We start from the raw sequence: 27,076 nt of genomic DNA on the forward strand, positions 1-27,076 counted from the left end.
TTTAAGCAAGCCTATCCTAATGTCCCAACATAATCTCACCAATCTCCACTCCCAATTCTGTTCTGATTTAGATAACGACCCCATCATTGGTTTTACTTACCTCTCCTCCCCCATTACCCCTCTACTCATCCCATCCTTTCTCTTCTCCATCTCCCCTTTTATCCCTCCTTACCCCATTTCTCCCAAATTTATACTATCCTATCCGTCTACCTTCTCTTATTCTAAGCATACATTATCAAGATCAACTTATCATACACTGTCAAGCTCAACTTATAATGTTTTGAAATTTCTATTATATGACTTTGTATTTTATATTACTATGTAAGCCACATTGAGCATGCATTATGTGGGAAAGCGCAGGGTATAAATGTAATAAATAAATAAAATCTAATTTCTGTTTCTCTCCTCTCCCCTTTTTCTTTTCCTTTCTCATCTGCTCTGTGGAATGCCCGCTCTGTTTTTAACAAACTTTCCTACATCCACAATCTCTTTATCTGTCGTACTCTCCATCTGCTTGCTCTAAGACTTGGCTTTGCCCTGAAGACTGATTCTGCTATGGCCTTATGTTATAGAGGTTACCATTTCTCCCATACTCCTCACCCGGTTGCCTGCGGAGGTCATCTCAGGCTCCTACTCTCACCCTCTTGTAGATTTCAAACTCTTCTTCCACCTCAGTCTCACTAATTTTCTTCCTTCAAAGTGCATTTCATCTTTCTATTCACTTCTCTTCCTCTCCAAGTAGCAGTCATTTATCGACCCCCTAATAAGACCCTTTCTTCCTTTCTCACTGACTTGACTCCTGGCTTTCCTTCTTTCTTGAACTTTCATCGCCTTCCCTCAATCTTGGGGATTTTAACAATCATGCTAATGATACCTCTGACTCTTAAGCTTCTCAATTTCTCACTTTAACATCCTCTTTCAATCGTCAAATGTGCGCTACTACCCCTACTCACAAAACGGCCATGGTCTTGATACTGTCTTCTTTTCCAGCTGCTCACTCTCCAGTTTTCCAACTGCTCACTCGCCTCAGTTTTTCCCCTCTCTGACCATCATCTGATAACTTACACACTTAAACACCCTCTCCCATCCCACCCAGTCCTACCTATCTCCACCAATACATTTAGGAATCTTCAGGCTATTGATTCTTGACCTCTCTCCACAAGTGTTTCAACCCCCTTCCCAACCACTATTTTATCCAAGGATCTCAATGAGGATGTCTCTTCTTATAATTCTATTCTCATCTCTGCTCTGCATACTCTCACTTCTCCCATTCCCCATTCTGTAAGGCATACCAAACCCCAGCCTCGGCTGACCTCTAAAATCAGCCACTTATGTTCCTGTACCCAATCTGCTGAAAGCCTTTGGCTGAAATCCCATGCTGACTTCATACTTTTCAAATTCTTGCAGACCTCCTTTCAGTCTTCTCTTTCACTTGCCAAACAGGACTACTACATCCACTTGACAAACTCTTTGCGTCTCTCTATACACGGAACTCTCTCCTCAAAGTGCCTTCATCTCCAAACAGCCCCCTCTCCCTTCACTTTCTCCCCAGACTGTGGCTGACTACATTCATGATAAGGTTCACAAGATTAACCTTCAGTTCTCAACCAAGTCACCTCCACCTCTACTTCCCCAAGTCCATTCTGTCAACCCTCCTTCAACCCCTGCCTCCTTTTTCTTCCTTTTCTGAAATCGCTGAAGAAGAAACTGCACATTTTCTTTCCTCCTCCAAATTACCTGTTTCTCTGATCCTATTCCCATTCATTTACTCAAAACTGTCTCTCCTACTGCCATCCCTCTTATTATATCCTCAATCTTTCTCATTCCACTGCAACTATTCCTGATGCCTTCAAACATGCCGCAGTTCCACCACTCCTCAAAAATCCTTCACTGGACCAGACCTATCCTTCCAACTATCGCCATATTTCCATCCTTCCTTTCCTATCCAACCTATTTGAACGTGCTGTTCACCGTCGCTGTCTTGACTTTCTTTCAAATCAAGCTATTCTTGATCTGCTTCAATCTGGCTTTCATCCTCCTCATTAAACTGAAATAGCCCTTGCTAAAATCTCCAATAACTTGCTCCTGACCAGAACCAAATGTCTCTACTCTATCTTCATCCTTCTTGATTTAACTGTTGCTTTTGACACTGTTGATCATCACCTACTCTTTGATACACTGTCCTCATGTAGATTTCAGAGCTCTTGTTCTTTCCTGGTTTTCTTCTTATCTCTCCATCGCACCTTTAGTTTATGCTCTGGTAGATCCTCCTCCACTTCTATCCCACTATCAGCTGGTGTACCTCAGGGCTCTGTCCTGGGACCTCTTCTTTTCTCCATCTATACTTCTTTCCTTGGTGCTCTGATCTCATCCCATGGTTTTCAGTATCACCTTTACGTTGATGACTCCCAGATGTACCTCTCCACACCTGAAATTTCAGCAGGAATCCAGGCCAAAGTATCAGCCTGCCTGTCTGACATTGCTGCCTGGATGTCCCACCACCATTTGAAACTAAATATGACCAAGACTGAGCATCTTATCTTTCCCCTTAAACCCATCTCTATTCTTCCCCAATTCTCTATTTCTGTGGACAACACTCTCATTCTTCCTGTCTCATCAGCTCTTAACCTTCGACTCCTCTCGCTCTTTCTCTGCACATATCCAACAGACTGCTAAAACGTGTCATTTCTTGCTCTATAATATCACCAAAATTTGTCCCTTCCTTTCTGAGAACACTATCAAAACCATTATCCACACACCTCTCACTTAAACTACTGCAACTTGCTTCTCACAGGTCTCTAAACTAAGCCCCCCCCCCTCTCACCTTCAAGCTGTGCAAAATTCTGCTGTATGACTTATACTACTACTACTTAACATTTCTAAAGCGCTACTAGGGTTACGCAGCGCTGTACAATTTAACATGGAAGGACAGTCCCTGCTCAAGGAGCTTACAATCAAAAAGACAGGTGTACAATCTAAAAGACCGGTGTAAATCTAGAGACAAGTGTACAATCTAAAAGACAAGTGTACAATCTAGTCAATCTGATAGGGCATACTATATTTCTCGAAAGGTTAGGTGCCGAAAGCAGCATTGAAGAGGTGAGTTTTAAGCAGAGATTTGAAGATGGGAAAGGAGGGGGCTTGGCGTAGGGGTTGAGGAAGATTGTTCCAGGCACAGGGTGAGGCAAGGCAGAATGAGCGGAGCCTGGAGTTGGCAGTGGAGGAGAAGGGTACAGAAAGGAGGGATTTGTCCTGTGAGCGGAGGTTACGGGTGGGAACATAGGGGGAGATGAGGGTAGAGAGGTAGTGAGGAGCCGCAGACCGGGTGCATTTGTAGGTAAGGAGGAGAAGCTTGAATTGTATGCGGTAACTGATCGGAAGCCAGTGAAGAGACTTGAGGAGAGGGGTGATATGAGTATATCGGTTCTGGCGGAATATAAGACGTGCGGCATCGTTCTGAACGGATTGAAGGGGGGGGATAGATGGCTAAGTGGAAGGCCGGTGAGGAGTAAGTTGCAGTAGTCAAGGCAAGAGGTAATGAGAGCATGGACGAGAGTTCGTGTGGTGTGCTCAGAAAGGAAAGGGCAAATTTTGCTGATGTTGAAGAGGAAGAAGCGACAGGTTTTGGCAGTCTGTTGGATATGCGCAGAGAAGGAGAGGGAGGAGTCGAAGATGACTCCGAGGTTGCGGGCAGATGGGACGGGGAGGATGAGGGTGTTATCAACTGAGATAGAGAGTGGAGGAAGAGGAGAAGTGGGTTTAGGTGGAAAGACGAGGAGCTCGGTTTTGGACATGTTCAGCTTCAGTTGGCGGTTGGACATCCAGGCAGCAATGTCGGATAAGCAGGCCGATACCTTGGCCTGGGTCTCCACGGTGATGTCTGGTGTCGAGAGATATAGCTGGGTGTCATCAGCATAAAGATGATACTGAAAACCATGAGATGAGATCAGTGAGCCTAGGGAAGAGGTCCAAGGACAGATCCCTGGGGAACTCCAACAGATAGTGGGATGGGAGTGGAGGAAGATCCACGAGAGTGAACCCTGAAGGTGCGGTGGGAGAGATAAGAGGAGAACCAGGAGAGGACAGAACCTTGGAACCCGAAAGAGGACAGTGTGGCAAGAAGTAAATCATGATTGACAGTGTCAAACGCCACGGATAGATCGAGGAGGATGAGGATTGAATAGTGGCCTCTGGATTTGGCGAGGAGCAGGTCGTTGCAGACTTTAGAGAGTGCTGTTTCTGTCGAGTGTAGAGGGCGAAAACTGGATTGAAGTGGATCGAGGATGGGATGAGAGGAGAGAAAATCAAGGCAGCGACTTTGAACAGCGGCGTGCTCAAGTATTTTGGAAAGGAAGGGTAGGAGAGAGATGGGGCGGTAGTTGGAGGGGCAGGTAGGGTCAAGTGATGGGTTTTTTTAGGAGAGGTGTGACTACGGCGTGCTTGAAGATGTCAGGGACAGTTGCAGTGGAGAGAGAGAGGTTAAGGATGCAACAGATGGAGGGGGTGACAGTTTGGGAGATGGTGATAAGTAAGTTGGTGGGGATGGGATCGGAGGAACAGGTGGTGCATTTCGAGGAGGACAGAAGGCGGGAGGTTTCATCCTCGGTGATCTCAGGAAAGGAGGAGAAAGAGGCCATGGTTGGGTGGTTGTTGGATGGGGCTACAGGCTGAAGAGGTGGTGGTGGCTTGGTAGTGAACTCAAGGTTGATCTTTTGCACCTTGTCGCGGAAGTAGTCAGCCAGTGATTGAGGAGAGAGTGAAGGGGGAGTGGGAGCGGGGGGCACTTTGAGGAGGGAGTTAAGGGTGGTGAAGAGACGACGAGGGTTGGAGCTGAGAGAATTGGTCAATTGGGTTTAATAGTCCTGTTTTGCAAGGAATAGGGAGGAGTGGAAGGAGGATAGCATGAATTTGTAGTGAAGGAAGTCTGAATGGGTACGAGATTTCCTCCAGAGGCGTTCAGCGGATCGGGTACAGGAGCGGAGGTAACGGATGCATGGGGACATCCAAGGCAGGGGATTAGTACGCTTTGTGGGACGGGAGGTGGATGGAGCGAGGGTGTCCAAAGCAGAGGAGAGAGCGGCATTGTAAGCGGAGACCGCTTTGTCTACAGTCTCGGAGGACATGATGGAGGGGAGGAGATTAGAGATACTAGAGGATAAAGTGGGGGGGCCAATAGCCTGGAGATTCCTGGCGGTGGTGGTTAAAGTTGGACAGGGCGGGGGGGGGGGGGGTGAAGATGTGTAAATGTGATCAGGTGATGATCGGAGAGAGGGAGAGCAGAAGCGTGGAAATTGAAGGGTGAGCCGGAGGAGGAGAGGACGAGGTCTAGACAATGGCCGTCACGGTGAGTAGGGGTGGTGGAGCACAGCTGGAGGTTGATGGAGGATGTTAGGGTGAGGAACTTAGAAGCGTTAGGGTGGGATGGGTCATCAACGTGTATGTTAAAGTCTCCGAGAATGAGGGACGGAGATGAGGGTTCAAGAAAGACGGAAAGCCAAGCATCAAAGTCGGTGAGGAAGGAAGAGAAGGATTTATCAGGGGGGCGGTAGATGACTGCGAATCTGAATCTGAGTGGCAGAGGATAGAATAGCCGGATGGAGTGAAGGAAGAGAAGCAGTGAGACTGCGGTAGGGGGAGGGGTTGGAAACTACAGGACGGTGAGAGTAGTAGCCCAACGCCTCCACCGCAGCCAGTTGGGCGGGGAGTGTGGGAGAAGAGATAACCTCCATGGCAGAGGGCCGCGACTGAGGCCGAGTCTTCCGGGGAGATATAGGTTTCGGTTAGGGCGAGCAGTTGAAGCGAGTGAGAGATGAAAAGATCTTGGGTGAAGGGCAGTTTGTTGCACACTGAGTGGGCATTCCACATGGCACATGAGAAGGGGAGGGAAGAGGGGGGGAAGAGGAGAATAGAGACGAGATTGGAGACATCCCGGAATCGTTCGCATGGATAGGGCAGGGACAGGCGAGGGGGACCTGGATTAGGGTTAATGTCTTCCGCGGATAGCAGGAGGAGGAGCAAGAGAATGCGGAGGAGGGTGGGGGAGATCGGGCGGCGAAGGTGACGAAGACGGGGTGAACTATTCCGCCACTGTTGCTATGCTCATATTAGCCCTCTCCTGAAGTCACTTCATTGGCTCCCTATCCGTTCCCACATACAGTACAAACTCCTCTTACTGACTTAGAAGTACATTCACTCTGCAGCTCCTCAGTACCTCTCCACTCTTATCTCTCCCTACACTCCTCCCCAGAAATTCTGTTCATTGGGTAAATTTCTCTTATCTGAACCCATCTCCTCCACTGCCAACTCCAGACTCTGTTCATTGGGTAAATCTCTCTTATCTGAACCCAACTCCTTCAATGCCAACTCCAGACTTCATTCCTTTTATCTTGCTACACCATACGCCTGGAATAGACTTCTTAAGTCAGTACGTCAAGCTCCATGTCTGGCCGTCTTCAAATTTAGGCTAAAAGTCCACATTTTTGAAGCTGCACTTAACTCCTAACCTCTAGTCACTTGTTCAGTACCCATGTCTGTTGTATCATTCCCACCTTAAGTAATTCCCTTATCCCTTATTTGTCCTGTTTGTCTTGATTAGATTGCAAGCTCTGTCGAGCAGGGATGGTCTCTTACATGTTCAAGTATACAGTGCTGCGTAAGTTTAGTATTGCTATAGAAATAAGTAATGTGTAAAGATATAGATATATAGATACAGATATAGATATAGATAGCAGGACACAAACTTAGACATGATCTGGATGGTTCTTTCTGTATTCCATAAACATATACAACTGCATTTTAGCCATGGGTTATGAGGCTATTTTATAAAGATAAACAGTTAACCAAAACTGGCACTTACATGCAGACAACGCAGTACTCACATGCGCAGTCTAGTCATACCAATCTTTTTACAAATATTAGTGAACTATAGCTGTTACTGTTGTATATAGCACTAAAAATGCATGCCTTCACATGGACCTAAACATTTATTTCACAATTTAGATAAACTTATACAAAGTGATCCCCTGCATATTTTCCTCTTTCAATTTTATATTCAGTAACAATACTGTGCTGCTTCTGAATATTTTAAACTTACCTTTTTAGATGTTGTTTCAAATGTTGAAGGAAGCATATTGGGGAATAATTTAAGTACAACTGGAAGCAGGAACTCCATAAATGGAACAATGATGAAGACAAGGAAAGGTACAAGGCGAAAGAGATCAGCACATATTCGAAGGAACTGGAAGAAAATAAAAATAACCATCTGAAGAGAGATGATAGTAAAATAAAATGTTTTGCATGATAAATTATAACAGTGACTATAACTCTGATGTAATGAAATAAAATTTAAAAAATAACAACAACAATAATAAATATTAGCATAGCCTACCATATAAACTAGCACTCTTTGGAGAATTTAGTTTACATATTCCAAATCCATTAGCAACTTAATCAAGACGTCACCAATAATAAGATGCAGGCAGCAGTCCAGCAGCAACATAGAGACTATCCAGACTTTTGTACTGAGTATCACATGTTTGATTAACTTCCACTTGGTGAGAGAAGTGGAGGAGTAGCCTAGTGATTAGTGCAGCAGACTATGATCCTGGGGAACTGGGTTCGATTCCCACTGCATCTCTTTGTGACTCCGGGAAAGTCACTTAACCCTCCATTGCCGCAGGTACAAATAAGTACCTGTATATACTATGTAAACCGCTTTTAAATTAGTTGCAAAAACCACAGAAAGGCGGTATATCAAGTCCCCATTTCCCTTCCCTTTAAAGTCGTATGTGTGTACTCGATGCAAAGAGTTCCAAGCACTGGAGGCTAGAAGCAGACTTAGAGGAGCTGAGGCAGCCAGACAGCTTAAAGAGGAGGCCTAGAGGGACAAAGTACAGAAATCCCACCTCCAGTCTGGCAACCTCTGTGCTGCCATAGAGAAAGGTCTCCTGAAGGGAGAGCATCTCTGTGGACAGGCAGGAAATGATCCTGTAGCCAGGACCTGCCCGCCAGGGGATGTGTCTCAGGGACTTCTGCCCAGGAGGGAAGGATTAGGACAGCCGTTGTACTTGGGGATTCAATCATTAGGCAAGTAGATAGCTGGTGGCTGTGGATCGTTTGGTCACTTGTCTGCCTGGTACAAAGGTGATGGACCTCACACATCACCTAGACAAGACAATGCTGTAAAATAGCCAACTGTCTTGGTACATGTGGGTACCAATAACACAGGAAAATGTGGGAGGGTTCTAAGATAGAAAGCTCAAATCCAGAACCTCCAGGGTAGCATTTTTAGAAGTGCTCTCCGTTCCACATATAGGACCCCAAGAGACAGGCAGAGCTGCAGTAGTTCAATGCATGGATGAAGCGACGGTGCAGGGAGGAGGGTTTCAGATTTGTTAGGAACTGGGCAACATTCTGAGGAAGGGGAAGCCTATTCCAGAAAGATGGGCTCCACAACCAGGGTAGAACAAGGCTGCTGGCATCAACATTTTAAAAGGAGATAGAGCAGTTTTTAAACTAGAAACTAGGAGAAGGTCAACAGTCACTCAAAAACGCATGGATTGGAACAAGGTATCTTTAAAAGATATCACCAAAACAGGAAAGATAGGGCATCCCGATAGCGAGGTTGCAATAGAGACCACACCAGACTAGCCACCTTATAATTGAAAGAGAAAAACGCCTAGATTTCGACCCAAATCGGGAGATAGACGTTTATCTCACAAAAACGAATAAATCGGTATAATGGAAAGGCGATTTTGGACGTTTTCAACTGCACTCCATCGCGGAAGCGTACAAAGTTGACGGGGGCGTGTCGGAGGCGTGGTGAAGGCGGGACTGGGCGTGGTTATCACCCGAACAGAGATGGGCGCCTTTCGCCGATAATGGAAAAAAAGTATGCGTTTGTAGCTAGAATTTAGGACACTTTTCCTGGACCCTGTTTTTTCATGAATAAGGCCCCAAAAAGTGCCCTAAATGACCAGATTACCCCCAGAGGGAAATCGGGGATGACCTCCCCTGACTCCCCCAGTGGTCACTAACCCCCTCCCACCACAAAAAATGGTTTCACAACTTTTTATTTTCACCCTCAAATGTCATACCCACCTCCCTGGCAGCAGTATGCAGGTCCCTGGAGCAGTTGTTAGGGAGTGCAGTGGACTTCAGGCAGGTGGACCCAGGCCCATCCCCCCCTACCTGTTACAATTGTGCTGCTTAATGCTTATTAGTCGTCCAACCCCCCAAACCCACTGTACCCACATGTAGGTGCCCCCCTTCACCCCTTAGGGCTATAATAATGGTGTAGACTTGTGGGCAGTGGGTTTTGAGGGGGATTTGGGGGGCTCAACACACAATGGAAGGGTGCTATGCACCTGGGAGCTCTTTTACCTTTTTTTTTGTTTTTGTAAAAGTGCCCCCTAGGGTGCCCGGTTGGTGTCCTGGCATGTGAGGGGGACCAGTGCACTACGACTCCTTGCCCCTCCCATGAACAAATGCCTTGGATTTATTCGTTTTTGAGCTGGGCGCTTTCATTTTCCATTATCACTGAAAAACAAAAACGCCCAGCTCACAAATTGTCGAATAAAACATGGACGTCTATTTTTTTCGAAAATACGGTTCGGTCCGCCCCTTCACGGACCCGTTCTCAGAGATAAACGCCCATGGAGATAGATGTTTTTGTTCAATTATGCCCCTCTAGGTGTCTTTAAATAAAGAGCATGCAGATTTTCAAAATTGCAAATCATCACTGTCAGCTGCTGAGCAAATTGTAAATAGGAACAACAAACATTGTTTGAAATGTCTGAATTCAAATGCCTGAAGCCTAAGAAATAAGATGAGAGAGTTAGATATAATAGGCATCTCTCAGACCAGGTGAAAGGAAGATAGCCAATAAGACAATGTCATATCAGGATACAAATTATACTGCAGTGATAGGGTGGATCAAATTGGTGGAGTAGTATTATACATTAAGGAGGGCATTGAATAGAATAGACTAAAATTTCTGCACGACACAAAACACATAATGGATAGAAATTCCACGTGTAAAGGGGAAAAATATAATGATAGGAGTGCACTACTGTTAAGCTGGCTAGGATGAACAGATGAAGAAATGTTATCAGAAATTTGGGAGGCTAACAAACTGGGTAACACAATAATAATGATTTCAATTACCCTGATATTGACAGAGCATGCTAGGAAGGTAAAATTCTTTGATGAAATCAAGGACTGCTTTATGAAGCAGTTGGTTCAACAGAGGAAACGATTCTAGACCTAGTCCTTAATGGAGTGCATGATCCTGTGCAGCAGGTAATGGTGTTGGGGACCACAATAACAGTGATCAAAACATGATCAGAATTTAAATAATCTCTGGAATAAGTACACAAAAGGAAATCTAGGTTAGCATTTAACTTTCAAAAAGAAGACTATAATAAAATATACCATCCTGGAAGCCCAGACCAGAAGAAGTGGACAGATTTAACTGAAGTACTACTAATAGATGATTTTAATATGCCAGATGTTGATTGGGGTATCCTTATTACAGTGTATTTTAGTAGGAGAGCCTGGATTCTCTACAGGGGGAACTATTCCAGCAGTTGGTAATGGAACCCATGTGAGATGGGGCCATACTAGACTTGGTGCTTACTAATGGGGATTGTGTTTCGTTATAGTAGATGATCATCTCGCATACAGTGTTCACCAGATGGTATGGTTTAATATGAATATAGGTGTGGAGAGTGTTCATTCAAAAGTGAAGGTTCTAGACCTCAAAAAAAAAAAGCTAAATTTATTCAGATGGGATATTACCTCAAGGAATTGCTGTCTGGATGGGAATATCTGGAAGAAGTTGGAAAGCAGTAGGCAAAACTAAAAGGAGCTATTGTAAGGGCAACAAATCTTTTTGTAAGGAAAGTAAGCAGAAGTAAGAGGAAAAAGAGGCCACTTTGGTTCTCAAAAGTAGAAGCTGAAAAGGTGAGGAAAAGCAAACATATTTACTTGTAGCTGGTGTTCTCTGAGGACAGCAAGCCGATTATTATATCTGGGTAGCATCATCCGACAGAACTTGGTGCGGACGCTGACTAGCTAGTACGGTAGAAAGTTCTAACAATGTTCCACTGCCCATGCGCTGGCGCCTTCCCACCCAATGCACAAGTGTGTGTCCTCCAGTCAGGGGAAAAAGCAAAAAGCCTATAACTAAATTCAACTCCTAGGGGAGGTGGGAGGGTATGCAAGAATAATCGGCCTGCTGCTCTTGGAAAATACTAACTACAGGTAAGTATCTTTGCTTTCTCAGAGGATACGCAGGCCTTCATATTCTCTCATCTCAGAAACCCTAGCTACCAAAACTAGGATAACTGAGTCTCAAAACGACAAGACTAAAAGTTCAAACAACCTTAAACTATATACATACTAGCTGTGTAGCTGTAGCCTGGAACAGAATAAAACAGGGTCTAGGAGGGTGGAGTTAGATTCTAGACACCAAACAAATTCTGAAGAACTGCCTGTCTAAACAGGCTGTCTCGTTGGGCGTCCTGATCCAAACAGTAGTGGGAAGTGAATGTGTGGACTGAAGATCATGTTACAGCCTTGTAAATCTCCTCTATGGAGGCTGATCTCAAAAGGACTACCGATGCAGCCATGGCTCTGACATTGTGAGCCATGACATGAACCTCAAGAGTAAGCCCAGCCTGGGCATAAGCAAAGGAGATGCAATCTGATATCCAATTTGAAAATGTGCGCTTGCCGATGGCCACCCATAATCTGTTGGGGTCAAAAGAAACAAAGCTGGGTGGACTGTCCGCTCCAAGTAGAAGGCTAAGGCTCGCCTGCAGTCTAAAGTATGAAGTACACTTTTGTTAGGATGGGCAGGAAGTCTGGGGAACTTAGGAGGAATGCGGAGGACTACTCTGTTGTGATGAAATATAGTATACTAGTAAAAAAGGCCCGTTTCTATAAGAAATGAAACGGGCGCTAGCAAGGTTTTCCTTTGAGTGTGTATGTTTGACAGAGTGTGTTTGACAGTGACTGTGTGTGAGAGAGAGTGTATGTGAGAGACAGAATGTCGACTGATTGTGTGTGTCACACACAGAGAGACACAGCGAGGCTTTGTGAGAGAGAGTGATTTGCTGTGTGTGACATATCAACCCATGAAAACATTAAGGGAAATATTAAACATTTCATGTCCTATTCTTTTTCCGCCTCCCTGTTGAGTGTATTTGTTTGATTAAAAATATGCCTTAGTTTTCTAAGAAAAAGTATACACAATGTTCAACCAAATACATTTCCAAGCATCCTGTATCTGGTGTGCAGCAGTTTAAAAACAATTTTTTTTTTTTTTTGGAGGTGAAACAGCTCTTTAATCCTAAGCATTCATAGTACTGTTACTGGTACCATATAATGCCATAATAATTAGATACAACAGATGTTTTGACCTTCTTTGGGCTGGAATCTCATACCACAACAGAATTAGATCAGGGCACAAAATGCAAAACTTGCTCCCCATACCCCATCCTGCAGAAATTTAGTTGAATTAAATCAAAGAAAAAAGGTTATTGCACATCCATTACTTGGAAGAAACTACATTCGCTTCCTGTTTCCCTCTTTGGTTCTGACGCAATGGATGCCGAAGTTGAGTACTGTTCCCCCCGCTGACACTTGGACATTGAGCAATAGCACCCAGCTCGCTTTAGATGAAGTATGCGGTATTGACTCTCTTGAAGTTGAGAGTTGAAAACCTGCTGCGGGATAGCCCTAATCAATTTGGGAAAGTCCAGCCCCTCCAAGCCATATTCAAGGTTTCTACTGCATGCTGCCTTGAGAGGACCATTCTCCCGTGGAGGAAGAAGAGAATTCGAAGTCTTATGTAACCCAGAAATAAAGACCTGTCCAAAAGCATCCCCTTGTAAAATTCCCAATACTGTTTTCAAGGCTGCCTGATCTAATCTGGCGCGATAGTGATACAACTGCAAATAAGCAAAATCATTTTTCTGGGTTAAAGAAAGCCTGTGTTGTTAATTCTGAGAAGGAATAGAATCTGCCGGTCATGCCTCCCTTCCTCCCGTCCACTGCCAGCCCCCCTGCTTACGAAATTTTGAAGTCTCACTTACCCAGTCGGGGTTATGGTGGACGACGGCAGCAGCAGCATCGTTAAACGGCGTACAGGCTTGGCCTGTCTCTGTCTCTGAGCTCTGGTCCTGCCCTCATTTCCTGTTTCCGCAAGGGCGGGATCAGAGCTCAGAGACAGGCGGGCTGAGCCTGTACGCCGTTTACCGATGCTGCTGCCACTGCCATCGGGGGGGCACTGTCAGCAACAAAAATCTCATGAAGCAAACAACTAAAGGGCTTTATAGAGATGGACTTGCCTCCTACATGGTGATAAGCACCGACTGCACTAAGATGAACCCTTACAGAGTTCGTTTTCAAACCAGTCTCGGAGAGATATAGAAGGTATTCAAGCAGTTTTTGTGTAGGGCAAGAGAACGAATCTAAGGCTTTGCCCTCACAAAAAACAGCAAACCTCTTCCACTTAAAAGAGCAACACCTCTTAGTGGAATCTTTCCTGGAAACAAGCAAGATACGGCAGACACCCTCAGGCAATCCCAGGGGTCCGAGTTCTATGCTCTTAATATCCAAGCCGTGAGGGCCAGAAATTGGAGGTTGGGATGCAGAAGGGAACCCTCATTCTGTGTGATGAAGGTCAGAAAACAGTCCAATCTCCACGGCTATTCGGAGTACAACTCCAGAGGAGGGAACCAGATCTGCTGCAGCCAGTAAGGAGCGAACAGAATTATGGTGCCCTGATCTTGTCTGAGTTTCAGCAAAGTCTTCTCTATGAGAGGTATGGGAGGATACGCATACAGAACACCCTCCTCCCAACTGCCGTATGACCCGAGCCTGGAGCAGAACTGAGGGACTTTGTTGTTGAGATGAGTGGTGAAAAGATCCACCGAGGGGGTGTCACACTCTCGGATAACCTTCTTGGCTATGCCCTTGTTTACAGACCACTTGGGCAGTTGCAGTATCCTGCTCAATCTGGTCTGTCAGGCAGTTGTTTTTCTGGGTAGGTAAGTGGCACGAGGTCCATCCTGTGAAGTAGGGCCCACTGCCACATGCCCACCACTTCCTGACACAAGGGGTAGGATCCTGGACCCCCCTGCTTGTTGACAACATTGCAACCTGGTGGTCTGTTTCAATGAGAACAATTTGGTTCTGGAGACGATCTCTGAAAGCCTTCAGAGCGTTCCAAATAACCCTGAGCTCCAGGAGATTGATGTGGGACAACCTCCTGAGCAAACCACCGGTCTTGAGTGTGAAGGCCATCTACATGAGCTCCCAAAGCCAGGTTGGATGCATCGGTTGTCAACACCTTCCGAGGTGGTGAAACTTGGAATGGAACTCCCAGAGTCAAACTGGACTGAATTGTCCAGAGAAGAGCATGGGCTAGTTCTGGAGGTAAGCGAATGACATCCATTAGGTTTCCTGTCACCTGAGACCACTGAGCTTCTCAAGTGGAGCCATGCAATAGGAGTGAGATGCACGATGGAGGCCATGTGGCCTAGAGATGCACGATGGAGGCCATGTGGCCTATCAACCTCGACATTTGCCAAACTAAATCCTGCTGGCTGCTGCGGACCTGTGAGGCAAGCATTACTAAGGGATCCGCTCTTGCTTGAGGAAGAAAAGCCTGAGCCTGCACTGTATCTAGCAGGGCTCCTATGTACTCCAACTGATGAACTGGGTGTAGCTAGGACTTGGGGTAATTGACAAACCCCAGTAGCTCCAACACCTGAACAGTCATCCGCATTGACTCTATGACTCCCTCCTGAGATGCGCTGTTGACCAGCCAATCATCCAGGTAGGGAACACATACACTCCCAGTCTGCGTAGATATGCTGCGACTACCACCAGACACTTGGTGAAAACTGGGTTCAGACGCCAGGCCAAAAGGCAGAATATGATACTGGTAGTGGCATTTCCCCACTTGAAATCTGAAACACTTCCTGTGACTTGGAAGTATCAAAATGTGGATATAGGCATCCTTCAAGTCCAGAAAACACAGCCAGCCATTTTCCTGAATTAGAGGAAGAAGGGTGCCCAGGGAAAGCATTCTTAAATTTTGACTTGGAATTTGTTCAGGTCCCTTAGGTGTAGGAAGGGCCAATACCACCCCCTCCCCCTCATTTTTTTCATCACAAGGAAGTACCTGGAATAGAATCATTTCCTTCTTCCCCTTGTGGTATGGGTTTGATTGCTCAGGTCTGTAGAAGGGCAGAGAGTTCCTCTGCAAGTACCTGCTTGTGCTGAGAGCTGATGAATGACATTTTCAGTGGGCAATTTGGAGGTCTCCAATGCCAATTCAGTGCGTAGCCGAGACGGACTATTTGAAGAACCCATAAGCAATGTTCCCTCTAAGGAGTGACCTGCTGTGTGCAAAACATTTTTCTAGTGAGCGCTAAAAATAGCTTGACAGCCAAAAAAGAGCACCGAGCTAGCTGCGTGGTCCATCTGTAAAAAGTCAAAAGCTGTTCCAGTTGGATAAGGCAGTGCCTTAAAAGGTGGAGAACAAAAGCCTTTTTTTTTTTTTAGTTATTTGACAGCTTTTTAATTTATTTGAAAGCTTCCCATATAAAGATATAAATATCATGAAATAAAAACTGAATATCACTAAAACAAACAGTAATACATAGCAAAATTTCAGTGAGGATATTCTGTTTATTGATGGGTTCATCTTAACTGTTGTTGTAATCTGCCTTGGGAAGTGTTAATATGTGTTGTGTTCAAAGCCAGAAACCAGATAGCCGCAGGGTTCGAATCAGTTTTCTTTTGGTGGGCTACTATAAATAAAAATTTAGACTGGATTAACTATATATACTACAACCAGCAGAGATTTGTCAATTACACCAGAGACGCGGTTCAAGGAATTGCAACACAATTAGATGCCACCAGCAGAATGACGTTAGAAAATAGATTAGTGCTTGACCAGATTTTGGCAGCGGATGGCGGGGTGTGCCGCAAAATAGGTACACAGTGTTGCACTTTTATCCCCAACAATACTGCTCCAGATGGATCGATCACCAGAGCTTTACAAGGCTTAACCTCACTGTCACAAGAATTGGCAGAGAACTCTGGTGTCGACACATCTTGGACTGGTTGGATGGATAAAGCATTTGGTAAATGGAAGACATTTATCATTTCTGCAGCCACCACCATAATCATAGTGGTAGCAATTTTTGTACTGGTAGGATGCTGCATAATCCCTTGTCCTAGAGGCTTAGTAGAACGCTTAATTGAAACCGCAATAACAAAGAAGACAACGGCAGGACAATATGTCCTGTATGAAAATCTCCTTCCCAACACCACTGGAGATAACACATTGGACTATCTCCCTTTGAGACGGACCAATCGCTATGCGAATGCTAGAGACACTATAGAAATGTCTGCAACCGTATAATCATGTAAAAGCACACAGGGATACAATATAGAACGTGAAGCTTTATGAAATGATGTAATCTATAAGCAATATAACTATATAATCTATGCAAATATATACTTAAGATATAATCAGTATATAACCAAAGAATGATTGATTGTTATGAATATATATATACACCTATGTAAGAGTAAGAATAGAACCTGCATACTAATGGGTTGAGAAATATTATTGGTGTAATTATAGTATGTTACTTGATCGCAGGTATGGGTAAGTCCCAAGAAGGATTGAAATGACTGAAGTAGTGCCTATGTTATGATCTGAATCTCCGTAATCTGACCATATCAGGTTTTTGAATAAACTCTCCAGACCAATAGTTTTATGGGATACCTTCTGGAATGGATGGTACCATGGTACGTTAACCCTGGTGTCACCCTATGGGATAGGGTGAAGAGGGGAATGTTAATATGTGTTGTGGCTTAAGGCCTATCCACTGGAATGGTGGTGGGCCAAGTTACAGGACTTTGGTCAGCTGAGAAGCCCTGACTAGGCCTGATAACCCACTGATGGCCTTATAGTTGAGAACCTGCAGAAGCAGGATTGCAGGAGGAGTCTTAATGAAACCTGGTACAACTTACAAATTGAATGTAGCACATATGATGATTGAATAATGGACTAAAATGGATAAAATCAGGTTTTTAAAATGAAGTTTGTGGTACTCAGATCATAAGAGCATATGAAAGTAGATATGAAACTGAGATGTCAATAATAGGGTATTTTTGTATCAAGAAGAGAAAAATAAGATGTTTACAAAAGCGGAAATGTCACAAACAGGTGCAAGATATTTTTGTAATAAGAGAAAAAACATGTTATTGACAATAGCGGAAATCTTGTAATAGCTAAAACCGTAAAGAAGAGGGTACAGATGGACATCTGCCGGAAAAGGGAAAAAAATGATTCAGAGGTTGTGAAATATTAAGAAAAAAAAAAGCTCTTGCCATTAACTTGTATTAAGACCTGTGCCTATAAAAGAGAGAAGATTTTGCCAGATAGTTGGAACATTCCCCAACTTGTCTTGGAGGACAGAAGCTCTGTTCCATTGAACCCAGAACCTGTCTGATGAATGTATTGAATAGAAGACTTTATTTTGGTAAGAATAAACAAAATCCTATTTCTGAAAACTATCCTTGTCTTTATTTCTACTGTTTATCTATCATTTGCTCTACCAAATAATCCACACACAGGTGACACTTACTTCCCCAACTAATTAGGGTAGATTTGAATAATATGTATGTGGGAACATAAATGGCCCAAGATACACCTCGATCCTGAAAGGCAGAAAGCTGTGGTCATGGGAATTAGATTAGAACTGCGGCTTCTGATGCCTCCCCAGAACAGGCCCCCATGGGAACTAACGCTCTTTATTCCTCCGTGTAGAGGGGTCAAGAAGGGGTCTAAAAGGGGGGGCAATTAAAACAGAAGCTTGGAGGCATATTTTCAAAGCACTTAGCCTTCCAAAGTTCCATAGGTTTCTATGGAACTTTGGAAGGCTAAGTGCTTTGAAAATATGCCTCTTGGTGTTCTAAAGATTGGAAGTAAAATTAAACTCTCCTTTCATTGGGGCACATACAATCAAATCTTCACCTCATCTCTTTTGTACAAATGAATTATTCTGTTTTGAGCATGTTTTTTTTTGTTACATTTGTACCCCGCGCTTTCCCACTCATGGCAGGCTCAATGCAGCTTACATGGGGCAATGGAAGGTTAAGTGACTTGCCCAGAGTCACAAGGAGCTGCCTGTGCCGGGAATCAAACTCAGTTCCTCAGTTCCCCAGGACCAAAGTCCACCACCCTAATCACTAGGCCACTCCTCCACTCCACTTTCAGGGGACAAGTGGTTTTCATAAGTCAAAATAATAAAAACAAATATTTTCTTTCATGCAAATCTCTCATTGTTTAAATGGGCTATAAGCCTCTAATGCAGTCCACCGGTTTTCTTATATTTTGTCTTTGTGATGATGTATACTGTTCCAAAACTGGAAATGATGATACAGAATAATAGAATTCAGTAACATCTAAATGACACACTGATTACGACTTATAACAAATTACTACTCCACCTTGAAAAGTTATTCCCATCATTATACTTCCTCTGTGTACATCCGTATGCTGAACAAGACGGCATGTTTAAAAATATAAGTGAGGTGGAGACCACGTGATGAGTTGAAGAGAGCAGACGCGTTGCTGTTTTCCTCTGGGACCCCCCAACCCCTCGCACATGTCCACCATGGTTTAACCAGCTAAAGAGACCCCTTTTGTGAGAGAGTTCATAGTCTAATGGTATATGGACTTCTTTGTTACCAGGTTAGAGGTGGCGATGCCAAGTAAAGCCGGTAAGAAGGAATCGGAGAAAACCCGTGCAGTGAACGAAACCAAGATGGTGCGGAGCCTGACTGCAGGCCAAACATTGTTTACCACACCACAACAATTAACGGAAGCAGTTAAAAACGCTATGGAACCACAATTACTGCAGTTATTGGACCAACTTACGAGTTTGGAGGCTTACAGGGGAGTTGGAGCAGAGACTTGCAGTAGTAGAGGACAAGGACACCGAGAGGGCAACGATGGTAGAGTCACTTCAGAAATTAGTGCGAGCTCAGGCGCTGCAAATTGATAATCTAGAAAATAGATCGCAAAGATCAAACATTCGTATTGTTGGCTTCCCGGAGTCCGTTTCAGACCAAGTCCTCCACACAATGTTGGAACGATGCATGGCGGCAGAGTTTGTTCTTTCAGATAACGCAAGCCCATTGTGTTTAGAGCAAGCACACAGATTGGGCCGAAAGCAAGAAGGCGGGCAAAGGCCTCGGGTAGTGATTGCTAAAGTGCACAATTTTGTCCATAAAGTGATCAATAGAAATCAAACAAAATAAAACATGGAAAAGAAAATAAGATGATACCTTTTTTTATTGGACATAACTTAATACATTTCTTGATTAGCTTTCGAAGGTTGCCCTTCTTCGTCCGATCGAAAATAAGCAAATTTGCTTATTTCCGATCTGACGAAGAAGGGCAACCATCGAAAGCTAATCAAGAAATGTATTAAGTTATGTCCAATAAAAAAGGTATCATCTTATTTTCTTTTCCATGTTTTGTTTGATTTCTATTGATAACCTTAAGAGTGGACTAACACAGCTACCACACTCCTCTACTGTCCATAAAGTGGAAATTATGAGAGGATCGCGGCAAAAATGAGACACTTTACAATATTATGGTCACCAAGTGAATATTTTCCAGGATTATTCTCCCGCACTCCAAGAAAGGCGACGCTTATTCACCTCTATATGCAAAACACTATTTGAAGCAAAGCAAAAATTCATGCTAGTTTATCCTTTGCTTCTAAAGATTTTGCATAATGGTTCCTGGCATATCTTTGGCACACCTGCAGAAGCAAAAAAAAAAAAAAAGGATGCAATAAAACAGGCAAGCGAGGAGGCTAAATAACATTACAGGGAAAGTCCAAGGACTTTGGTAACTGAACGACAGGCTTTGGGAGGGCTAGTCATAGCCTTGCAATACCTGGCAGAAAATATTTCAGTTTGAATCATAATGTTTAACACTGAATAGTTATGTATAGAAATGTGTAGGAAAATGCTGTGAGGACTGTGGAGTGAGAGGGTTGTTGAGAAGAATGGGGAACAGTTGAGAATGGTGGTGAACGAGGGGGGCGGGGTGGGGAGAGGGGGTGTCTGTTATCACAGTTGTCTCTTTTTTCCCTACAAGGAGTGGGGATTAATATGGGGTTAAAAGAGGTTGTTAGGGAAGGGTTTCGGGGAAGGGAAAGGGTGGGGGTGGAGTTCGAAGGGGGGGGGGTTGAATTGTTGTTTGGTACAGATGCAGATCTGCTTCCTCGTACACTTATATAAGGTTGCTCACTCTTTGTTGTTACTCTGGGGTCCTGAGTGGGGCTGGGCACTCGGGTTCTTGGATTACGGATATAAGGTCAAATTCTATGCTTTACAATTACAGGATGGCTAGCTCAGTAAGACTAGTTATGTGGAAGGTATTACATCTCCAGTGAAAAGGTCCAAAATATTAACAGCATTGCGAAGACAAAAGTCAGATATTGTATGCTTGCAGGAAACACGCCTCTCTACAATGCAGCATAGCAAGATGAAGCGCAGATGGGTGAGAGAGGTCTTGTCTTCCCCTTCCTTGGGCGGCAAAGGGGGCACAGCTATTTTAACTAGGAAGGGGTTGGCCGCTAAGGCGGAGTTGATCACGGCAGACTCCCAAGGCAGGTATGTTCTGTTGCATTTATGGTTACAAGGTAAAGAATATATACTGTTAGCCCTATATGCTCCAAATGTATACGACAAAACCTTTTTTCAAGATTTGGTGAGTAGGTGCCTTCCCTATCAGTCTCTTAAATTATTGATTTGTGGAGATTTTAATTTGTTGGCAGAGTCCATGGCAGACTGCTCCACTCCACAGGTGGCTCATCGGGGAGGACCGAGGTCACGGGCCCTTTCCTCATTTATGAGGAGCCTAAACCCAGGGGAGCAAGATTATACTCACTTATCAAGGGCTCATGGCACTTTTTCTCAACTCGACAACATACTGGTAGACCAGGGAATTTTCTCTTGGGTGCTATCCGCAACTATTGGCCCAGAAGAAATATCGGATCACGCTATGGTTTGGATAGACTTAGAAATGCCAAATTATTATCAAGGGAAGAGGGGATGGCGCTTTCCTACCTACCTATACAAAAACACTGATTTTGGGAGATACCTTCAAAGGCAATGGGAGGACTACACCAGATATAATGGACAACATAAAGATAATCCCATCCTTTTTTGATCAGCTGCTAAGGCAGTAATTAGAGGAGATGTTATCAGATATGTACACACTAGGAACAAGAAGTTATCAGGGGCCATCCTAAAATTGGAGACAGCTGTGAAAGTAGCTAATAGAAGGGTCACTGGGGAGCCTACAGAAGAAAATCATGAATATCATGTCGCTCAGGAGAAAGTGACGTCAGCGGAGATAATGGCTGCTTGAGTGCAGTGCTCCAGCACACCCACGGCAGATTTGGCAAATACCCCTTCCATACAGCAACGAAAGTGGGCAAAAACCGGCACGAAGAGGAGCCATGACGAGCACAGCGGGAGAGAGGCAATGCAAGCACGAGGAGAGCAGGTGAGCCTGTCCCAGTTCGCCTTTGCGAGCGGCGCGGCCCAAAAGTGCATGGCAGAGCAAGAGGAGGTGCCCCCCAACACACAAGATTCACTGGTGGAACAGACCGGAGTAGAGTTGTTCCAGTCCCAGGAGCAGGAGGATCGGGATGGGGGGGGGGGGGGGGGCAAAGTTTCCCGGAACTGCGCGAGTGGTTGTGGGAGATCCGCTCCGATTTAATAGCATTCCGAACTGATCTTGCAGCCCTGGGAGCAGACCTGAGGGGAGAAATCATGGACCTGGGTCATAGAGTGGAGGAGGTAGAGAGCCGAGTGGACGACCAAGCAGAAGCAGTGGGCTCCCTGGACATGCAGGTTACGGATCTCAGAATCGGGCAGCAACAAATAAATGACAAATTAGAAGATCTGGAAAATAGGAGCAGACGCTGCAATCAGCGCTTCTGGGGCCTGCCGGAGACACCGGCATACCAGGATGCAGAGTCAGTGATCCAACAGGTGGTCAGTTCACGCCTGACTACATCGGACGCTCCTATAGCGCCAGAAAAAGTAAGCCTAGAGAGATCACACCGGGCGTTGGGCCCGACAAGAAACAACCTGCCCAAAGATATCACTGCCTGCTTCAGTGATTTTAAGCTGAAGGAACGTGTACTGAAAACTGCTCGGCAAACAAACGACTTCAAATGGGACTCCTACAACATAGAGATATACCAAGATTTGGCAGCGGCAACCTTGAAACGGAGAGCGGATTTGAAACCAGTGACAACTAAATTGCGTGAGCTGGGAATTCGATACCGGTGGAGGCATCCATTCGCACTTGTCTTCTATAAGGATGGCAAAATGCATCAGGTCAAGTCGATTGCGGAAGCATGCAAGGTTATTCCAGAGGGAGAACAAGCGGCAACACCTGTGACTGGGGGAACACTAACCGGTTGGAGCCCTAAGCACCCACCCAAAGTGGCAAAGAGTGGGACACAAGAGATTACAGCGCCAACAATCAGCAGATCGTCTGCCATAAAGCGTCTTTAAAAACCTATAATAAGGCCAGAGCAGGGGCTGGTTTATACAGAGTCCACTCTGGTTACCAGTGGGAGTGATATGGACTGGAGAAGGAGGGTGAGACATTTGCTTTCGGGAAACGAGGTTGGTTGGATGGGGGAGTGGGATAGGTGGGGGAACAAGATTGCTTTAAAATTCAGATAAAAATGTTTGTGGGAGGGGGTATGTTAATGAAGAAAAGGGCAGACTATATACAGTGGTGGAAATAAGTATTTGATCCCTTGCTGATTTTGTAAGTTTGCCCACTGACAAAGACATGAGCAGCCCATAATTGAAGGGTAGGTTATTGGTAACAGTGAGAGATAGCACATCACAAATTAAATCCGGAAAATCACATTGTGGAAAGTATATGAATTTATTTGCATTCTGCAGAGGGAAATAAGTATTTAATCCCTCTGGCAAACAAGACCTAATACTTGGTGGCAAAACCCTTGTTGGCAAGCACAGCGGTCAGACGTCTTCTGTAGTTGATGATGAGGTTTGCACACATGTCAGGAGGAATTTTGGTCCACTCCTCTTTGCAGATCATCTCTAAATCATTAAGAGTTCTGGGCTGTCGCTTGGCAACTCGCAGCTTCAGCTCCCTCCATAAGTTTTCAATGGGATTAAGGTCTGGTGACTGGCTAGGCCACTCCATGACCCTAATGTGCTTCTTCCTGAGCCACTCCTTTGTTGCCTTGGCTGTATGTTTTGGGTCATTGTCGTGCTGGAAGACCCAGCCACGACCCATTTTTAAGGCCCTGGCGGAGGGAAGGAGGTTGTCACTCAGAATTGTACGGTACATGGCCCCATCCATTCTCCCATTGATGCGGTGAAGTAGTCCTGTGCCCTTAGCAGAGAAACACCCCCAAAACATAACATTTCCACCTCCATGCTTGACAGTGGGGACGGTGTTCTTTGGGTCATAGGCAGCATTTCTCTTCCTCCAAACACGGCGAGTTGAGTTCATGCCAAAGAGCTCAATTTTTGTCTCATCTGACCACAGCACCTTCTCCCAATCACTCTCGGCATCATCCAGGTGTTCACTGGCAAACTTCAGACGGGCCGTCACATGTGCCTTCCGGAGCAGGGGGACCTTGCGGGCACTGCAGGATTGCAATCCGTTATGTCGTAATGTGTTACCAATGGTTTTCGTGGTGACAGTGGTCCCAGCTGCCTTGAGATCATTGACAAGTTCCCCCCTTGTAGTTGTAGGCTGATTTCTAACCTTCCTCATGATCAAGGATACCCCACGAGGTGAGATTTTGCGTGGAGCCCCAGATCTTTGTCGATTGACAGTCATTTTGTACTTCTTCCATTTTCTTACTATGGCACCAACAGTTGTCTCCTTCTCGCCCAGCGTCTTACTGATGGTTTTGTAGCCCATTCCAGCCTTGTGCAGGTGTATGATCTTGTCCCTGACATCCTTAGACAGCTCCTTGCTCTTGGCCATTTTGTAGAGGTTAGAGTCTGACTGATTCACTGAGTCTGTGGACAGGTGTCTTTCATACAGGTGACCATTGCCGACAGCTGTCTGTCATGCAGGTAACGAGTTGATTTGGAGCATCTACCTGGTCTGTAGGGGCCAGATCTCTTACTGGTTGGTGGGGGATCAAATACTTATTTCCCTCTGCAGAATGCAAATAAATTCATATACTTTCCACAATGTGATTTTCCGGATTTAATTTGTGATGTGCTATCTCTCACTGTTACCAATAACCTACCCTTCAATTATGGGCTGCTCATGTCTTTGTCAGTGGGCAAACTTACAAAATCAGCAAGGGATCAAATACTTATTTCCACCACTGTATTTGGCCCCCCACCTCACCCTCTTGAAAGCAAATAAAAGGGAAATCATTCTACATCTTCATTTTAGGTAAGTGTCCCCTACTACAGTGATTCCCAAACCTGTCCTGGGGGAACCCAAGCCAGTCAGGTTTTCAGGATATCTACAATGAATATTCATGAGATCGATTTGCATGCATTGTTTCACTGCATGCAAAATTTTCTTCATGCATAATCAGTGTGGGTATCCCAGAAAACCTGACTGGTTGCAGTTCACCCAGGACAGGGTTGGGAACCACTGCCCTACTAGATAGATAAATAAATAAATAAATAAATAAATAAATAAATAAATAGTCATAAACTGCTGTAATACACACTTATGGGCCTGATTTAGAAAAAAAAAAAAGTCTCCTATTTTGTGGAAATGAGGGAAAAAATCCTGAAAATTCAAGCACATAGCCGTTATGCAAGCCTGAGATAGATATTAGCAAAAGAAAGGAATAAACCTACAACAATTTAAACTATACAATTTAGTATATCAAGAGGGGACAAAATGCAGATGGACTACAACAAACATGCACTAATACCTGTCTCCGCTCTCTTCGAGACAAATTGTGTCCATTAAGAATTTGCCAAAGCATTCTTGCTGCAATCTTTGTATCGATCCAAAGTAAGCGAAAGCCATGATAATAATGCTTCAGTTCATCCATAACTTTCTGTCCAAGAGACTTTTTCACTACTTCTTCCACTGGTGGACTATACACAGGGCCTCCTTCTTCTAACTTCTTATTTTTATCTTTCAAAGACTTCAGTGATTTTTCTACCACAGAGTCATCATAAAGAGGATGAGAAGAATGCCAAAATCGTACTGGACAGTGCAGGCTAGCAAAAGGAGTGCTTGATTCAGGAGATTGTAAAATTCTCAAGTATGTTCGTTCAAATTTGTTAGCCCAGGAACTGTAGTGACCCTCTTTCTTGGAGGAAATGTAAGAATGTTGGACAAGAGTGCAGCATCTGAAATGAACATTCCTAACCAAGAAAAAGAAAATAGACAGCAAGAATTATTATACATAAATTTGAGACCTAACAGATCTATAGCACAGGTTGACAATTAAAGTAGTGATCCATCATAAAAAGGAGAAACAAAGCTAATAAATTAGATTCTATTCACTATTATGCTCTGAAAACTACTGAACTGGTGAGAACAATTCTTCAGTGCATCATACCCAGGATGCCTAAAAATTGATGTCACTTCAGGTCAAGGAGGAGCCCTTAACCCACAAGGGACATGGAAGACCATTTTTTTGTTCATATTGTTTTCTGATAACTTTGCCTTTCACTGATCACTATCGTAATTATAAAATCCTGGTAAACGTCTATTTTGTGATTATTGTCAGTGTATGGTGATACAATTATGTCTGGTGTATCATATCATTTTTTTTACATTTTGATTCTTTTTTTAATGTGTAATAGAAAAGGTGCTGGTATGAGTACTGCAAATAACACAGTAACCTAGTAGATGATGGCAGACAAAGACCTATATAGTCCATTCAGTCTGCCCAACAAAATACACTCACAGCATAAGGTATGATGTGATGCAACATATATGTTCTTCATCTTGATTTGTCCTTGCCATTTTCAGGGCACAGACCGAAGAATCTGCCTGGCACTAGCCTTATTCTCCAACTACTGAAGATGGTAAAATTATGTATAATCATATCTGATAATTTTCTTTCCATTAATCATAGCTGATCAATCCATAGACTGGTGGGTTGTGTCCATCTACCAGCAGGTGGAGATAGAGAGCAAACTTTTGCCTCCCTATATGTGGTCATGTGCTGCCGGAAACTCCTCAGTATGTCGATATCAAAGCTCCATCCGCAGGACTCAGCACTTAGAGAATTACACCCACGAAGGGACACTCTGCCCAGCTCACCACCGCCGAAACGGGGGAGGGGAATTAACCCAGCTCATCCCCACACAAGTGGGGGAGGGGAATCCGTCCAGCTCATCCCCGCGGAGCGGGGGAGGGACACCACACCCGCCGATGCGGGGGGATCTGGCTTATCCTGCAACCGCGGGAGGAGCTGACTGACCCTAACACCGCCAAAGCGGGAGGGGTACAAAGCTGCCCTACAGCCGCACGAAGCGGGAGGGAGTGCCGGCAGAATTTTAAGTCTCAATCCAGCCCCGTAAAACGGAGGGGAGAGGAATGCAGCAGCTCACTGTAACACAAACTCGTCTTAACTCTTGAAGAATCCAAGTGAAAAAACTTGAACACGAAGTCTTTCTGAAGTAACTGAAGACTAAACTTGAACCTGAAATGCAACCAGAATAAAAACAGTACAGATATCTGGGAGGGGCTATGGATTGATCAGCTATGATTAATGGAAAGAAAATTATCAGGTATGATTATACATAATTTTACCTTCCATATCATCAAGCTGATCAATCCATAGACTGGTGGGATGTACCGAAGCAGTACTCACCCAGGGCGGGACATTGAAATCCCTGACCTCAACACTGAAGCTCCAAACCGGGCCTCCGCCCGTGCAGCCACAGCCAAACGGTAATGCTTGGAGAATGTATGAGCCGAAGCCCAAGTTGCCGCCTTGCATATCTCTTCCAAGGAGACGGATCC

At 44.6% G+C, this 27,076-nt stretch overlaps 1 protein-coding gene across 1 annotated transcript in view; it reads right to left on the minus strand.

Moving 5' to 3' along the window:
• LETM1 (leucine zipper and EF-hand containing transmembrane protein 1) overlaps positions 1-27,076 on the minus strand; it is a 289,282-nt gene that overhangs the window by 234,408 nt on the left and 27,798 nt on the right. The window contains 2 exon segments of the mRNA XM_030191105.1: positions 7,094-7,237; positions 25,023-25,464. Of these exon segments, the coding sequence (XP_030046965.1) occupies positions 7,094-7,237; positions 25,023-25,464 (586 nt within the window).

This window comes from Microcaecilia unicolor, chromosome 2 (genome assembly GCF_901765095.1).
Source record: "Microcaecilia unicolor chromosome 2, aMicUni1.1, whole genome shotgun sequence".
Lineage (NCBI taxonomy): Eukaryota > Metazoa > Chordata > Amphibia > Gymnophiona > Siphonopidae > Microcaecilia > Microcaecilia unicolor.